Source organism: Chelon labrosus (genome assembly GCF_963514085.1).
Source record: "Chelon labrosus genome assembly, chromosome: 6".
In the NCBI taxonomy this organism is placed as follows: Eukaryota; Metazoa; Chordata; class Actinopteri; order Mugiliformes; family Mugilidae; genus Chelon; species Chelon labrosus.
This window is the reverse complement of record NC_140342.1, coordinates 29,248,091-29,265,126: the sequence shown is the minus strand read 5'-3', so window position 1 is coordinate 29,265,126 and position 17,036 is coordinate 29,248,091. Positions and strand designations below refer to the sequence as shown.

The following is a 17,036-nucleotide window of genomic DNA, read 5'->3' as shown; positions in this document are numbered from 1 at the left end:
TATTTTTGAGCTATAAACATATCTGTAGCTGAATCGCATCAGTGGATTGTATAATGACAATAAAGCTACTTTCCTTTCCTGTATTTCCTGAGATACTTTTTAAATACTTTTACTTAAGTATTTTTTTAAGCACATACTTTAGTACTTTACTTAAGTAATATTTTGACTTAGCTACTTTTACTTGTATTGGAGTAATATTTGACAAGGAGTATCTGTACTTTTACTCAAGTAGTGAAGGTGTGTACTCTGTCCACCTCTGGATGTATCAGAATCAGAACTGACCCGCATTTATTTTGCGTGCGTCAAGCAGGAACGTCATTCAGCTCATCCTCCCACCTTTATTGACAAACTTGTCAACGTCTCATGGTTGCCTTGGCAACCGCTCAGCGTATCGGTACGGCAGCGCGGCGCTCTGAAGTTCATACGGTGGACCAATAATACTAAAATATGTTAACGGAGATTCTGACACAAAGTAACGATGTACCGGTTAGCAACGTCACTATGTCTTTGTAACCAGTTAGCAGACCAGTTAGCAGACAACGGGCTAAACACTGAAAGTGTCCGATAGCCAAATAACAGTGTGTTTAACACGGCATTAGCATGCTAACTTAGGACACCACGCAAAAAAAAAAAAAAAAAAAAAAGTTCTGTCGAAAACAAATGACAAGCTTTACGCGGGCCGGTCAGAGTCAGCCAAAGGGCCGTATACGGCCCGCGGGCCGTGTCATGCCCAGGTCTGGTCTAAATGAACTAACCAATGAACGGAAACACACAGTATGGAGAAGACACAGAGGAAAGACTATGGAAGTATTTCTGTGCCATCTGAGGTTGAACATACATTTCTGAGGTTGAATTTTTTCAGCATGAAAATAATAAAAAATCATCAAATTTCTAGCCCTGAGTTTTTTTTTTTCCAATGTTAAAAAAAATTCAACCTCCAAAAATTCAACCAAAAAAAATCAACCTCAAAAAATTCAAACTCAAAAATCAATTCAACCTCAAAAAAAATTCAACCTCAAAAAAAAATTCAACCTCAAAAAAAATTCAACCTCAAAAAATACAACCTCAAAAAAAATTCAACCTAAAGACTCAACATCCGGGTAACCAGGGAGAAGCAATCGATCTCTGTCTCAATTCATCCAATATCCCGCCAATTGAGTCTTGAGGTTGAATTTTTTTTGAGGTTGTATTTTTTGAGGTTGAATTTTTTTTTTTAGGTTGAATTGATTTTTGAGTTTGAATTTTTTGAGGTTGAATTTTTTTTAACATTGAAAAAAAAAACCCTCAGAGCTAGAAATTTGATGATTTTTTATTATTTTCATGCTGAAAAATTCAACCTCAGAAATTTATGTTCAACCTCAGATGGCACAGAAATACTTCCATAAAAGACACTCAGCTACAAGACTGATAACATACTAAGAGGCTAACTAGCACAGCTAATGCTACATGGACTGTTGTGTGTAGCGGTTGGAAAGTGGCAGCAAGAAGAATTTCATTGTTCAGGGAAACATGTTTCTACACTGTGCACGTCAAGAGTATTTCTCTTGTTCATCAGAAAGGATACAACACATGTAAACACACGTGAGAAGCCACATTATGGCTGCTGTGACAGTAGACCAGGTTTTCCACAAACCACAGGGTTAGCAGTTCAGTCCTTAGTACATGGACCACATGCTGGAGTGGCCTTGAACAAGAAACTCAACCCAGAGTTGCTCCCATTGCTTGGCACTTGTGTGAACCAATAGGTGGATTTGTCATTGTGACTGTAAAGTGATTTGAGTACCTATGGGTAGAGCAGGCGTTTCATATATACAAGACCATTACCATATTACATGCGATGAGAAGCCATACCATTGTTGCAGTTGTGGGAAAAGGCTACTGCCTTCTTACTGTCCACACAGGTGAGATGCTGCATTCTTACAAAATTTGGGTAATATATTTATGAAAGCTCTCACTTCTATAGGTAAGAGGCCATACCATTGTACCACCTATGGAAAAAGATTTACAGCCTTCTCAGTGATTGAAACGTGAGAATCTACAGCTGAGAAACTGTGAAAAACTCCCACAATCATTTGTGAGAGTTGAGAGTTTGGATCCTGGTAGAATATGTCTGAGAAAATTTAATGGAAAGTTTCCTATGAAACCTCCAATGAGAGTTCACAAATATATTTATGCATTTTGTTTCACATGCTAGCTAGCGCTACCCTTTTAATACCACTTTTTACCATGAGATGATGAACAATAAGACAATGTAGCAACTTGAAGTATTGATTTGCTGGCTTGATGAAGAAGGAAGAAGTCTCTAAAACACTCCACTGACCAGCCCCAATAACAACGCATCAAAGACAGAAGTGAACAGTCAGCTGAGATTATCAATGAAATCATTTTAAAAACTTGATTGGAAGAGCAAGCCAGTAAGACAAGATCACCATCCCAACCATGGAGCATAGGGGTGGCAGCATCATGTTGTGGGGGTGCTTTGCTGCAGGAGGGACTGGTGCACTTCAGAAAATAGATGAGGAAGGAAGATTGTGTGGATATATTGAAGCAATATCTCAAAACGTCAGCCAGGAAGTTAGAGCTTGCTTTGGATCTTTCAAATGGACACTGACCCAAGCATACTCCTCAAGGACAAGAAAGTTGAGTTATAGGCATGACCAACAAAAACTTCTGACCTCAGTCCAAAAGAAAACATCTTGTAACCTACATTTGAGTCGCTTCATAAAAAAACACAAGCACACAAGTTATTTGAAAAGAAACTCAACATTTATTCTTTAGTGAAGTTTCTTATCGTCACATATTCAGGATGAAAACAGTTTTCCTTGTTTCTCTGATAGTGAATGATGGCTGCTGGTGAAAATGTCTTTAATGTTAACATAAAGGTCAAATAAAACAAGTTAAAAGGTCATGACTATTTCAATCAATAGAAACAGAGTAGACTTAATATGCATTAACTAAGGAAGTCTATAACTCAGTGAAATACAAAAATAAAAATATAAAAACAAGATTTCCACCCAAACACATGAAAACAACTGATGCAGACTATAATCTGGGTTAAACCCATTTAAACTATTAAAACATACAGATTAAGATATGAGTTGATCTTAAAGGTAACTAGTGTCAAGTCACTGCAGGAATTTGTCCCTTATTGATGACTGGCATCTGGCTGGTTTATCTCAAGTTGAGAGGACAGAGAGGAAGATGGTGTGTGTTTATGTGTGAGAGACAGACAAGAGGAAAGAATACAGATTATGGCATCCTGGTCAAATTTGTCAATAACAGAAGGTTTTCATCACACTGACACATTATCAGTTTCGCCATTAAAACACAGTCTGGTTGTCTTATCTTCTCCCTGTCCTGTTAGATGGTCATCCCAGTCAGAGAGAGAGGTGTCTCCTTTCATCTGTTTTAACCTCATCTCAGAGAATAATTACATCAGATGTCTGCCACAACATTCAAACTGAATAAATTCTGACATGTTTTCTACAAGCTCGTCTTCCCAAAGATGTTTTTCCCTACAGATATTCAGGAACACAACCCCTCACCTGTGAGTCCTCACGTGGCAAGTTAAACTAGATACGTTTCTGAAGGTTTTCCCACATATTTCACATGAATACAGCTTCTCACCTGTGTGAGTCCTCATATGCCTAGATAAATTAGATCTTTGACTGAAGGTTTTCCGACATGTTTCGCATGAATACGGCTTCTCATCTTTGTGAGTCCTCATGTGGACAGTTAAAGCACATCCTTCTCTGAAGGTTTTACAACATATTTTACATGAATACGGCCTCTCACCTGTATGAGTCCTCATGTGCTTAGTTAAACCAGATCTTTGACTGAAGGTTTTACCACATATTTTACATGAATACGGTTTCTCACCTGTATGAGTCCTCATGTGGATAGTTAAATAAGCTGTATATCTGAAGGTTTTACCACATGTTTCACAATAATACGGTTTCTCACCTGTGTGAATTCTGCGATGGACTTTCAGTGTGTATTCATTCTTAAAGGTTTTTCCACAGACATCACATGTTACAGGCTTTCTATGTGTGTCAGTATCACACTGACTCTCTGACATGGGAGAGATGTTAAAGAGGAGCTGGTCATTTTTTGGTTCTGGTTCACTGAGCTCACTTTCCTCATCAGTAGGAGTCTCCATCAAGGAATCAGTCTCCTGCTTCACGACAAGATGTTCTCTCTGCTGACTGATGCAGAGTTCCTCCTGGTCCTCTTTCATCTGTGGAGGTTCTGGTTCCTCCAGTTCATCTTCCACCTGTGGAGGTTCTGGTTCCTCCTGGTCCTCTTTAACCTGTGGATGTTCTGGTTCCTCCAGTTCATCTTCCATCTGTGGAGGTTCTGGTTCCTTCTGGTCCTCTTTTATCTGTTGAGGTTCTGCTTCCTCCTGGCCCTCTTTAATCTGTGGAGATGTTGGTTCCTTCTGGTCCTCTTTAATCTGTGGAGGTTCTGGTTCCTCCTGGCCCTCTTCCATTTGTGGAGGTTCTGGTTTCTCTTTTATCTGTGGAGGTTCTGGTTCCTCCTGGTCCTCTTTAATCTGTGGAGGTTCTGGTTCCTCCTGGTCCTCTTTAATCTGTGCAGGTTCTGGTTCCTCCTGGTCCTCTTTCTTCTGTGGATGTTCTGGTTCCTCCGGTTCCTCTTTCATCTGTGGAGGTTCTGGTTCTTCCTGGTCCAGACTAGAGTCCCTCTCCTGGTTACAGAGCTGCTGGTCCCTGAGAACCTCCTCCTCTGTCCAGACATATTGCTGTGGGAGGTCTGGAGGGACAAAAAGACACAACATAAATATTTCTTCAAGGATTCAAGGATTCTTTATTGTCATTACGACACATGTTGGCACATGGGAAGGAACGAAATTGGTTACTCTGGTCCCGAGTCAAGCCATAAGTAAAAAAAAATAATAGAATATAGAATAAAATTAGCTTTCCCAAGTATTATGCAAAATAGCAGGTATAAAAAAAAAGTATAAATATAGGGGGTAAAAAGTATCAACATAGAATTAACAGCAATGAATTGAGGTAGTGTGCAAATGGAGTTAAACTGACAGTGCAAAACAAACTGCAATCTGTGCAGATGTGTCCGTGGGTGGCTGTTTGGGGGGGGGGGCTGGTGGTCCTGCTCTTAATGCTCCGTAGCCTCCTGCCTGAGGGGAGCGGGACGAACAGTGTGTGTGCGGGGTGGGTGGGGTCTTTCTTGATGCTGGTGGCCCTTTTCTTGCATCTGGAGGTGTAAATGTCCGTGGTGGTGCATAGACTGTGTCCCACAGTCTTCTGTGCAGCTTTTGACCACCCTCTGCAGAGCTTTCTTCTCTGCTGCAGAGCAGCTGCCATGCCACACAGTGATGCAGGAGCACAGGACGCTCTCCACCACACATCTGTAGAAGGATGTCAGAACTGAGCTCCCCAGTCCGGCGAGGCTCAATTGCCTTCTAATGCGATGACAGGAAAACACAGGTGACATTTAAACTGTAAATTTTATACGTAACATCGACACACTGGCTGCTGCCAGTAAAGTCAGTCCACACTACAACAGACCTTTTCCAAGAACATCCTATCTAACCATTGTTAATGTTTAGTGAATCATGGAGAATGTATTTTGAGTGTTTCTTGTAGCACACCAGTGAAGATAGATCACAGTGACAAACATGTGCTACAGTGGCTAGGCCAACCACATCCATGTTAGCAAGCACTGAGTAGCATCTGAATCAGAAACAGAATCAGAATCAGTTTTAGTGTCCACGTATATGCACATACAAGTAGTTAAAGAAAAAATAAAATAAATCTCAATCTGTACATAAAATATAGAATAAGACAGTGTACAGTGATTATATACAGCAGTGCAGAGTTATTGTTTGTTCATGTGGATGGTCTCACACTCTGTTCAATAGCCCGGGGGAAGAAACTGTCCTTGTGGCGGGTGGTTTTGGCGTACAGCGCTCTGTAACGCCGGCCTGAGGGGAGGAGTCTGAACAGATTGTGACCAGGGTGTGAGGGGTCTGTGGAGATTTTACTGGCCCGCTTTCTGACCCTGGACCGGTACAGGTCCTGGATGGAGGGAAGGTCAGTACCAATGATCCTCTCTGCAGACCTGACTGTTCTCTGCAGTCTGTCCCTGTCATGTCTGGTGGCAAATCCAAACCAGACAGTGATAAACGTGGTCAGGACAGACTGGACTATTGCAGTGTAGAAGATAATCAGCAGCTCCTGAGGCAGGTTGAACTTCCTGAGCTGACGCATAAAGTACAGCCTCTGCTGGGCCTTCTTCCTTACAGAGTCTATGTGGGAGGTCCACTTTAGGTCCCGTGAAACTGTGGACCCTAAGAACCTGAATGACTCTACTGTAGGGACTGTCCTGTTGAGGATCGTGAGAGGAGGGGTTGATGGGGGTCTCTTCCTGAAGTCCACTGTCATCTCCACAGTTTTGAGCAGGTTTAGCTCCAGGTGGTTCTGACTGCACCAGAGGACCAGCTGTTCCACTTCCCTTCTGTATGGAGACTCGTCGCCATCCCGGATGAGTCAAATGATGGACAAACTTCAGAAGTTTCACAGAAGGGTCCCTTGAGGTGCAGTCAGTAGTGTAAAGGGAGAAAACGCATCCCTGGGGGAAGCCAGTGCTGAGGGACCGGGTGCTGGATGTGAAGTTACCCAGTTTCACCTGCTGCCTCTTGGCAGTCAGGAAAATGGTAATGCACCGACAGGTGGAGGCGGGCACAGTGAGCTGGTTTGTGGTGGAGGAGCTCTGAGACGATGGTGTTGAAGTCCACAAATGCAGAGTGTAGGTGGTGCAGGATGTAGTGGAGAGCCATGTTGACTGCATCATCTACTGATCTGTTTGCTCTGTAAGCAAACTGCAGGAGGTCGAGCAGGGGATCCGTGATGTCCTTCAGATGGGCCAGCACCAGTTGTTCAAAGGATTTCATGACTACAGATGTCAGGGCGACTGGTCTGTAGTCGTTTAATCCTGTGACAGGGGACTTCTTGTGAACTGGGATGATTGTGGAGCGGTTGAGGCACAAGGGGACCTTGCACAGCTCCAGGGAGTTGTTGAAGATCTGGGTGAAGATGGGAGACAGCTGGTCAGCACAGACTTTCAGACAGGACGGAGACACTCCAGCGGGTCCCAGGGCATTCCTCATCCTCTGTCTCTGAAAGAGCTGACGCACATCCTGTCCGCAGATCGTCAGTGCAGGCAGGTGTTCAGGTACGGGGGTGGTTTGGGGTGCGGCTAGTCCTTTTTTGATGGAGATGGTGGGTGAAGTGAAAGGTGTGAAAGTCCTTTCGAACCTGGAGTAGAAGTCACTGAGGTCCTCAGCCAGGCGGGGGCTCCCGACAGGGTGGGGGGGGGATGTCTCATGTAGTTGGTAATGGTCTGCAGGCCTTTCCAAACTGTAGAAGAGTCGTTGGAAGAAAAACGGTCCTTCAGCTTTTCAGTGTAGTTGCTGCCTTGATCTCCTTTGTCAGCTTGTTCCTGGCCTGCTCGTACAGGTCCCGATCCCCACTCCTGCAGGCCTCCTCCTTGTCCTGGCGTAGCCGTCTCAGTTCTGCAGTAAACCATGGTTTGTTGTTGTTGAAAGTACAGAAGGTTTTGGTCTGCAGGCACATGTCCTCACAAAAGCTGATGTAAGATTTCACAGTGTCAGTCAGTTCATCCAGGTCTGAGGCTGCTGCTTCAAAGACGTTCCAATCAGTGCAGTCAAAGCAGGCCTGTAACTGCATGTTCGACTCGTCTGTCCACCTCTTCACAATTCTCACTGCAGGCTTAGCAGTTTTCAGCTTCTGCCTGTAAAATGGGATTAGGTAGACCAGGCAGTGGTCAGAAAGTCCCAAAGCAGCGCTGGGGACAGAGCGATATGCGTCCTTTATTGTGGTGTAGCAGTAGTCCAAAGTGTTCATGTCCCTGGTGGGACACGTCACGTGCTGTCTATATTTAGGCATTTCAAGTTTGAGATTTGCTCTGTTAAAATCCCTGAGAATGATTAGCAGAGAGTCCGGGTGTGTTTTCTCCACGTCTGTAATCTGGTCAGCGAGGTGATGTTACGCCTCCGTTACGCACGCCTGCGGTGGAATGTACACACCGACCAGCACAAACGAGGTGAACTCCCGTGGTGAATAAAATGGCTCCCGCTCCAGCGCCTCCGTCTAAATCCACAGAGCGCTGCTGCTCCAAAAAACAATCTGGCTGAGTGAAAACTGGACAAAAAAGTCCGGCAATGGATAGCCCTATGTTCAAGAGTTGTTCTCTGCTAATTTTAATAGCAGAGGGAGTGCAGAAAATAACACTAAAAAGTAAAACAGCAACAAGTACTAGAGAGTAAAGTACCGAGGCATCTGTCTGCGGCGCCATCTTGGACTGTGTGCCATGTTAGCTAGCACTGAGTAGCAACAGTCCATGTAGCGTTAGCTGTACTAGTTGTTCTGTTTGTTTGTTGACATTTTAGTTAAACACATATACAAATCACAGATTCAGTAAATGTGCATGATAAACCCCCAGTCCCTCCGTCCCCCAACGCCCCATGATCTCAGATCCTCTAAAGGAAAAGAAAATACAAAGGAAAAAATAATGTGATTAAGAAGAAACAGAACGAGGTAAGATGGCTGAATAGAATGATGATAATAATAATAGTTATAATAAAAGTAAAATAAATAAAGGAGAAAGAAAAAAAATACAATGAATTAAGTCACCAGTCTTCACCCAAATATGCAGAAATATCCTCTACTAGTTCCAGTTTGTCACATCAGTAATGTTGTGGAAATAAGTCAGAAAAGGCATCCAAACTAAATCTGTCCTTATTTCCTCTCAGAGAGAATTTGATCTTCTCCAACTTAAGGTGAGACATAATGTCCCGGATCCACCTCACACGGGATGAGGGTTCAGATCTCTTCCAATTTAACACTATTTGTCACAGATGAAATCAGAAAATATCCTATCAAAAGAGTAAAACCTTGTACACCCTGTCACTTCGGATTATCCGCTAAAAGGAGAGAGACTATGTTAAGGAAACTGCAAGCGGCTCAGTCACTAAGTCAAAGAGCAGCGGTGATCTGGTCTCGTTCCACGGTATAAAGGGATGTAGCTTGATTGTACCTCATTTGTTCAAAGTGAGGCTAAGGGGGTGCTGTAAAGTAATTTGACCCAGGAAATAAAAGTGGGTCCAAAGCTTAATCTTGAAAGGGTATCGAAAAGGAAACCCTGGCTACAATAGGCTACAATAATTTCAGGTGAACAGGACTCCGACTGGGTGTACACTATGTCAAGGAGCCTACGGGTGTTGGAGGAGGAGTGTCGTCCCTGAATAAATCCTGTTTGACCGGGTGAAATGAGGGCTGGGAGAACCTTCTCAAGGCGCTTGGCTAGGCTCTTTGGTAGAATCTTGCAATCCACACTGAGTAGACTAAATGGGCGGTAGGACTCACAGCGAAGGGGGTCTTTGTCTTTTTTGGGAAACAGACAAACTGAGTCTTGCCTCAATGTTTGTGGCAGCTGATCATGCAAGAGGACTTCATTGTACATATTCAAAAGTAATGGGGAAAGCCTGCTGGAGAACCTCTTGAAAAATTCCACTGGGAACCCATCAGGCCCAGGCATTTTCCCAGACTGCATGTGGTTAATGGCGGCCGGACTTCCTCAACTGTCAATGGATTATTGAGAGTAGACCCCCAAGTACCCTTCAGTCTGGGTAGATTCAGTACCTGATAAAAAGAGTCTGCTTCCACAGGGCCGGTGGTGCACTCAGATGTACAGTTGAGGCCGAAATTATTAGGCCCCCTATGAAATTTTGGGGGCCACAAGTTTTTTTCAAAATTTTCCAAGTGCTTTTTAAGTAGAGCATGGAATTTTCAACATAGCATTTCTAAACATACTAGTTTTCTTTAGAAAGCATAAATTACTTCAATTTGCACACAATAACATAATTGTTAAAAAAAAATAAAAAAAATACCACAGTCAATATTATTAGCCCCCTTAAGAACTGACCATTTTATTTAGCCATAACACAAACCACTGTTGTGCAATGATGTGCTTTGACTTTGTAATGCTCAAAGCTTGTAAAATCAAGTTAAAATTAAGAGTTATCTCCCAATTTACACACAGTATAAATCCTCCAGTATCGGTTTTGGCTGGCACTTGAGGAAGCATCGTGCCAAAAACAAAAGAAATCAGTTTAGACTTGCGAAAGAGAATTGTTGATGCTCACAAAGCAGGAGAAGGATACACAAAGTTATCACAGCGTTTCCAAGTGTCAAGAAGTGGAGTGAGAACCATCATCAAGAAATCAAAAGAGAGCCACATTGTACGGAACAAGCCTGGCAGAGGTAGGAAGCGAAGTATTTCAAAGACCCTGGAAAGAAAGATGTGTCTAAAGACCCCAGAACAACCGCCAAGACACTAGGGAATGACTTAGCCTTGTCTGGAATTGTAGTCTCAAAGAAGACAATCACTAGAGTTCTGCACAGGAATGGACTGCGAGGTTGCAGACCAAGAAAAACTCCACTTCTGCAGAAGAGGCCTTAAAGGCAGACTGAAGTATGCTAAGGACAACCTGGAAAAAGATGGTGCATACTGGAAGCATGTCCTTTGGTCAGATGAGACGAAACGAGAGCTCTTTGGCCACAGAGACATTGCTTATGTTTAGAGAAAGAAGGGTGAGGCGTATAACCAACAGAACACCATCCCCATAGTGAAACACGGTGGGGATGGTGTTCTGTCTCCATCTGGGAATCTGGTCAAGGTGGAAGGAATCATGAAGAAAGAAGGATATGTGAAGATTTTTAAAGAAAATGTCAAGCAGTCAGCAGCAAAACTGGGTCTGGGTCATCGCTTTGTCTTCCAACACGATAACGACCCAAAACACACGTCACTCCTGGTGAAGAACTACCTCCAGAAGACCAAAGTGAATGTTATTGAATGGCCTGCACAAAGCCCTGACTTGAATCCTGTAGAACATCTGTGGGGTGAACTAAAGACCAAGGTCCATGCCAGAATGCCATCAAGTCTGGAAGAGCTTCAGAGATTTGCCAAAGAAGAATGGGCTGGTATTACCCAGGAGACGTGTCAGGGACTTGTTTAAAACTACAACAAACAACTACAGGCTGTTATCCAGCAAAAAGGATACACAATTGACAATTAACATCAGGGGGGCTAATAATTTTGACCCTGGTAATTTTTGTTTTTTCTGAAATACTTTAATTTCTGTGTGGATATTAAAATAATTTAAGCATCCAAAATAAAAGGCGGATGTTTGAAAGACGTGTGTTAAAAATTCTTTGCTCTGTTTAACAGCACTTGGGAAATATTTTCAAAAGAATCTAATTTCCATAGGGAGGCTAATAATTTCGGCCTCAACTGTATATAATTTACCATAGTACTCAGCAAATGTATCAGCTGTTTGTGGTCAGTGACCGTGGAACTTGAGGTGGTCTGTGTTTGAGCTTCATCTTCACAGATGAGTTGTGAGTTGGGGCTGGTGTTAGCCCTAGCTTCTGTAGAGTGGCTAGGGTTGCCAACCATCCTGTGAAAAACAGAATCGCCTCGTATTTAGAAACTAAAGTACGCGGCCCACGTTGAGCTGAAACGGGACGCACTTTGTCCTGTAATACCATGAGAATCAAAAATAGTGTATAACATCTCACTGGTTAAGGTACTGTCGCTTGCGAAGAAGATACCGGAAGACAACAAAGCAACAACTTTTACTCACACTTTCTGTTTACACTTTTCTTATTGCACTATTACAAGAGGAATGTTCTGCTTTCTATTGTTTGATATTAATTTATACAGTTTTAAGTTAAGCAGGACAGGTTTCTGTTTAAGAAAGATATTTATTTTCTTCTGTTAATTTTGTTATTTTGTATTAAAAATAAATTGTTGAATAATAATGTTTTCCATGAGTTCATATCACTCAGAAATATGCATCTAACTCAATTCAGTCAAATAGTTAAAAAAAATCGTTTCACATACAAAAAGGTCGAAAAATAAATAAAATTAAAGCTGCAAGCAGCGTTGAACATGCCCTCGCACCCCACGCCCGTCGGCGACCAGCAAGGACGGGGTCGCTGCAGTTCTCAGGGAATACACTGGAGTAACAATGCACAGTCTGTGCAATTAAATATTTACTACTTCCACACTACTTGAAATAATGATGGAATCAGTAAGTAATTTCTGAAGTCATTCTGATTGACTGATTTACACACCCTAGGAAAAAAACTTTTGTCCAATTTTCACAGTTTTATCAAAATAACAGACTTCCTGTTGGGTTTAGAATATGGCTCCAATTGACTTTTTTGCGCGTCCTGGATTGTTACATATATGTGACATATTTCCAGATTTTTAGACGCAACGGGCCTCAGGGGCTGGTCCGTACATGGCGCCACAGAGCCATTTTGCCACGCCCGTGCTGGAGGCCCTTACTCGGCTAAAGTTTTCGGGCGAATGAATTTTTCTGCAAATCTTCAGAACTTTTCGTGCATGTTTAGACATCGTTAATATTTTCCAAAGAACCAAATAATAATAATAATAATAATTAAAGCTGCGAGCAGCGTTGAACAGGCCCTGGCACCCCACGCCCATTGCCGACCGGCAAGGACGGGATCACTGCAGTTCTCGGGGGATACACTGGAGTAACAATGCACCGTGGCACGATGCAGTCTGTGCAATTCAATATTTGTCAGAGCAAATCATCTGTGACAGCTGTAAGTCTTGGCTGTTTTGAATGTATTCTCTCTGTGGCATCAAAGTATGTTAAAACAGTTTCACACACATACGCACACTCACAAACAGCCACCAGAGAGAAATAGTATGTCTCCATCTGCTGGACTGTCAATATTTGAAGTGAATCCAATCACTGACAGTAGCAGCAAGTCACACTACAAAATAAGATATTTCCTGTTCTCAATAGGTGGCGCTACAGTATACAACTATCATTTCAGGGGTAGCAGACATTGCCTTCCTTCCTGTTATACCTGCCACAATATTCAGAGATGTCACCTCCAGTAACCACAATGATGACAACACTGCACTGCACCCATCACCAGCCTCTGCAGAATGCTCAACACCTGTAACAGTACAATTCACCAACAAAATTCCCATCATCAAACAACCCAGAAATATCATTAATTCGCCAAAGCCAGTTGCTATCTGTAAGTACTATTCTTTTTTATCTGTGCATAATGTACTGGTAAATCTGCTGTTGTGAATAACTAATACATACATTTCCTTCCAGTATTCCATTATGGACCCTCAAACAGCACCAAGAGACAACTACAACACTGAAACTTGGTTATAAGATCAGCAGCCTACAAGTGAAACAAGATCGCCAACACCGTGCCCTACAAAAGGCTCTAAATATAAAAACAGAAATAATGGATCAGCAAGCTAGCACTCCAGGATTGACTTCAAGATTCTTCTCCACACCTTCAAGGCCATACATAACCTCGCCCCTCCTTATCTCTCTGATCTCCTCCACATTGTCACCCCCTCCCGCTCCCTCAGATCCTCCTCCTCTATCCACCTCTCTGTGCCCTCAGCACGCCTCAGTACCATATCTGGAACTCACTCCCACCGGACATCCGACACATCGACTCTTTCCCCATCTTCAAATCCAGACTCAAAACCCACCTGTTCCAGAAAGCTTACTCCCCGTGACTGCACTGTTCCATTTTTTATTTATTTTTTCTGCTCTGTCTTGTTTTGTGTCCTTGTGTTTTGTAAAGTGTCCTTGTGTGTCTTGAAAGGTGCTTATAAATTAAATGTATTATTATTATTATTATTATTTCTAACTACAAAACAACGCACGATGCTTTGGAGGAACGCCTTCACAACTGTTTGTGCAATAATAGTAAGTACTTAAGGCTTACATGACTACTACTAACACAACTTTATTCATTACAACTTATTAAATAATACTATCCACACTTACATCCATACGCCAATACCGAATACATCTACGTCCTAACAACACTATTTTCCTTGAATTGATTCCATTTATTGCACATTTCTAGTCATATCCTCATCAAATGTGACCCACCCCTAAAAACTATTGACTGCATTCATCTTGAACCTTCTTCTGGAACTAATAATGCATAAACTGTCTTGCAGGTATCCCAGACTCCATCTTCCTGGAGCTTCCTGACACAAAGGACACACCTGAGTTGTCAGAGTCTGACTAACTGCACCAACAGGAAAAAATAACAGTACAAAATGCACTCTTTGTTTGAGTACTTCATATTTATTGTACTTTATTCTTGTAAATAAAACTGATACACTTTTACAGTGATGTCTTCATTAATGCACTTACTCAATAACATCTCAACATCTATACATTTAACTATATCACACATCATATCACCATTGCATACACATGATTTTTCAATCTTTATGAAATCAAAATGACTACCCTCGTCACCACACATTACCATTACAACTTTATAATTTCCTTAAGAGGAACTTATCAACACACAGTGTTCATCTATAATGGCACATTCTAATTACTACTTCCAATTACTACACTTATCTTAAAACCTACTTAGAAATGCTTCAGTTAACATAAGCAATGGCTCCATCTGCTGGACAAAGTAGCATACTACTTGAAATAATGATGGAATCAATAAGACAGTGAATCATTTCACTTTCACAACCACAACAAGCCCAAATATATTTTCTCTGTGGCATCAAAGAATGTTAAAACAGTTTCACCAACTATTACAGGTTAAACAACACACACACACTGGCAGACAGCCACCAGAGAGAAATGCTATGGCTCCATCTGCTGGACAAAGTAGCACACTATTGAAATGATGATGGAATCAGTAAAACAGTGAACCATTTCACTTTCACAACCACAACAGGCCCAAAGTTTAACAAAAACTCACAATTTTCGCAGTAAATCATCACGACGGCCATTCGTCTGTCCTGACAAACTTTGAAGAGAATCCAATCACCCTTACAGTAACAGCAGGTCACACTACAGACACCTGGCAAAATCAGAGATTTCCTGTTCACAATAGGTGGCTCTACAATAATTGCATGAATATTGACATATGGATGTGTGCAGTTAGGGACCATTAACAATACTGTAAAGTCTGATGCACTTTGGACTGAATTAAAGCATGTTTAATGCAACTTCCTGTTTCATGGCACGTCATGAAACTTTAAGGGTCAGAACACCCACGCCACTTCGACAAAAAGTCAAAAACTTTTGTCAGGTTCCTTCGCCTTTCTTTCGACAACCTATTTCCAAATTTTGAAGTCAATCTGATAAGGTTTAATGCCTGATTTACTCACCCTGTGAAAAAAACTTTTGTCCAATTTTCACAGTTTTATCAAAATAACAGACTTCCTGTTGGGTTTAGAATATTGCTCCAGTTCACTTTTTTGTGCATCCTGGGATGTTACATATATGTGACATATTTCCAGATTTTTAGACGCAACAGGCTTCAGGGGCTGGTCACGCATGCTTGAAGCCCCTATACAATAAAATTTGTCGGGCAAATTAATTTTTCTGCAGATGTTCAGGACTTTTCGTGCATGTTTAGACATGCTTTGAATTTTCCAAAGACACCAAAGAATAATAATAAGAATTAAAGCTGCTCGGGCCCTAATAATAATAATAAATAGTACGAAAACAAAAGGGTCCTTGCAACTCCGTTGCATGGCCCCGTTGGGCCCCTGCACTTCGTTGCTCGGGCCCTAATAAAAAATCACCTCGCTGGGAAGGGTGAAGGCATCCTAGTCGGCCGGTCCTGACAATGAGGTGTCCCATTTGTTTTTCAGGGAGTTGAATTGAATTTCGATATAGGTGAGGAGCACAAGAGTTTGCGTCTTCACTCCGCCATATTCTACTCACCTGTTCTGTGCAACTTTATCTCGGGTTTCCAGGTGATATCCAGCAGTCTGCGCTGACGATCGATCTCTTCCTCGTACTGGACGACAGTTCTTTCAACGACTCTGAATATTTCTTCAGCAGCAGCAGTTAGTCGCTCGATGATCAACTCTCTCAAACTCTCAGCTGAAGACATTGTTACTTCAACAGCTCTAATATTTATCTGGACACGACGACACGACACAACCGTCTTCCAGCTCAGTCCACAAACACAGTAACACAACAACGCTACTAACGGCTTTTAAAAAACAAACCACTTCCGCCTGGTGTCCCACGATAAAGGTCCGACAATGGACGACAGTTAACATTTTTATCCGCTATCTTTTTAAATCTCTCATTTCGGATCATTTCATCATTTTCTATCAGGAATATTAACTCTGCATTCCCCAAAGACAAAACAAACATCAACAGATTGATTTAACTTCTATATTATTTGAGATGAAGACTAAGTTTATTCACCCTGACACTGTTATTGTTTCGTATTCATATAGATAAGATAAGATAAGATAAGATAAGATAAGACATGTTTATTAATCCCACGTATGGGAAATTTCCACGTCACAGTAGCATGGAATCTGGCAAAAAAATATAGATCCAGAAAAACTGTGACAACTTTGACAGGGAAAATGTTGCCAATAAAAAAAAAATAAATAAATAAAAAAATAAAAAAAATGCTGATCTCTCCTGTCTCTGCTCCCCTGCTGATCAGAGTTTCCTGATCATACTCCTTTGTCTACCGTCCCCATCTCCTCTCTGCTGATCAGAGCCTTGATCATACTACCTGAGTGTCACTCCTTTGTGCTTTTGTCCTTTTGTTTGACCACGTCTGGGAGCCACCCCTGCCCCCTAATGAGTTCACCCTCTTGTGTAAAGTTGCCCTCAACTGACCAGTATCCACTATACGTTCTATTCAGGAACTGTCTGCAACCACACCTGGGGACAGGGTATATCTGTGCCCTGTTCCTGCATTCAGGGTCAGTCTCCGGTCTCAGACCCACTCTGTGTCGATAGGCTCACCATGACCTGGAACTTCAATAAACCTGCACCACTTCAGCAAACTTGGAACTAGACTTGGATTGGTTTTTTTTTTTCCTTCTTATGTTTTCGATATACAGTCCATGGTTTAAAGTCTACAGCACAATAACAAATTTAT

At 42.0% G+C, this 17,036-nt stretch overlaps 1 protein-coding gene across 1 annotated transcript; it reads right to left on the bottom strand.

Annotated features, from left to right (window-relative positions):
* Positions 1-2,933: 2,933 nt before the first annotated feature.
* LOC311489726 (uncharacterized protein) lies at positions 2,934-16,160 on the bottom strand. The gene is made up of 2 exons (XM_084546947.1): positions 15,848-16,160; positions 2,934-4,770 (listed from the first exon to the last, which is right to left on the bottom strand). Exons 1-2 carry the CDS (start codon positions 16,017-16,019, stop codon positions 3,542-3,544), a joined length of 1,401 nt encoding a protein of 466 aa, XP_084403073.1. The 5' UTR covers positions 16,020-16,160; the 3' UTR covers positions 2,934-3,541.
* Between the last annotated feature and the right edge of the window lie 876 nt (positions 16,161-17,036).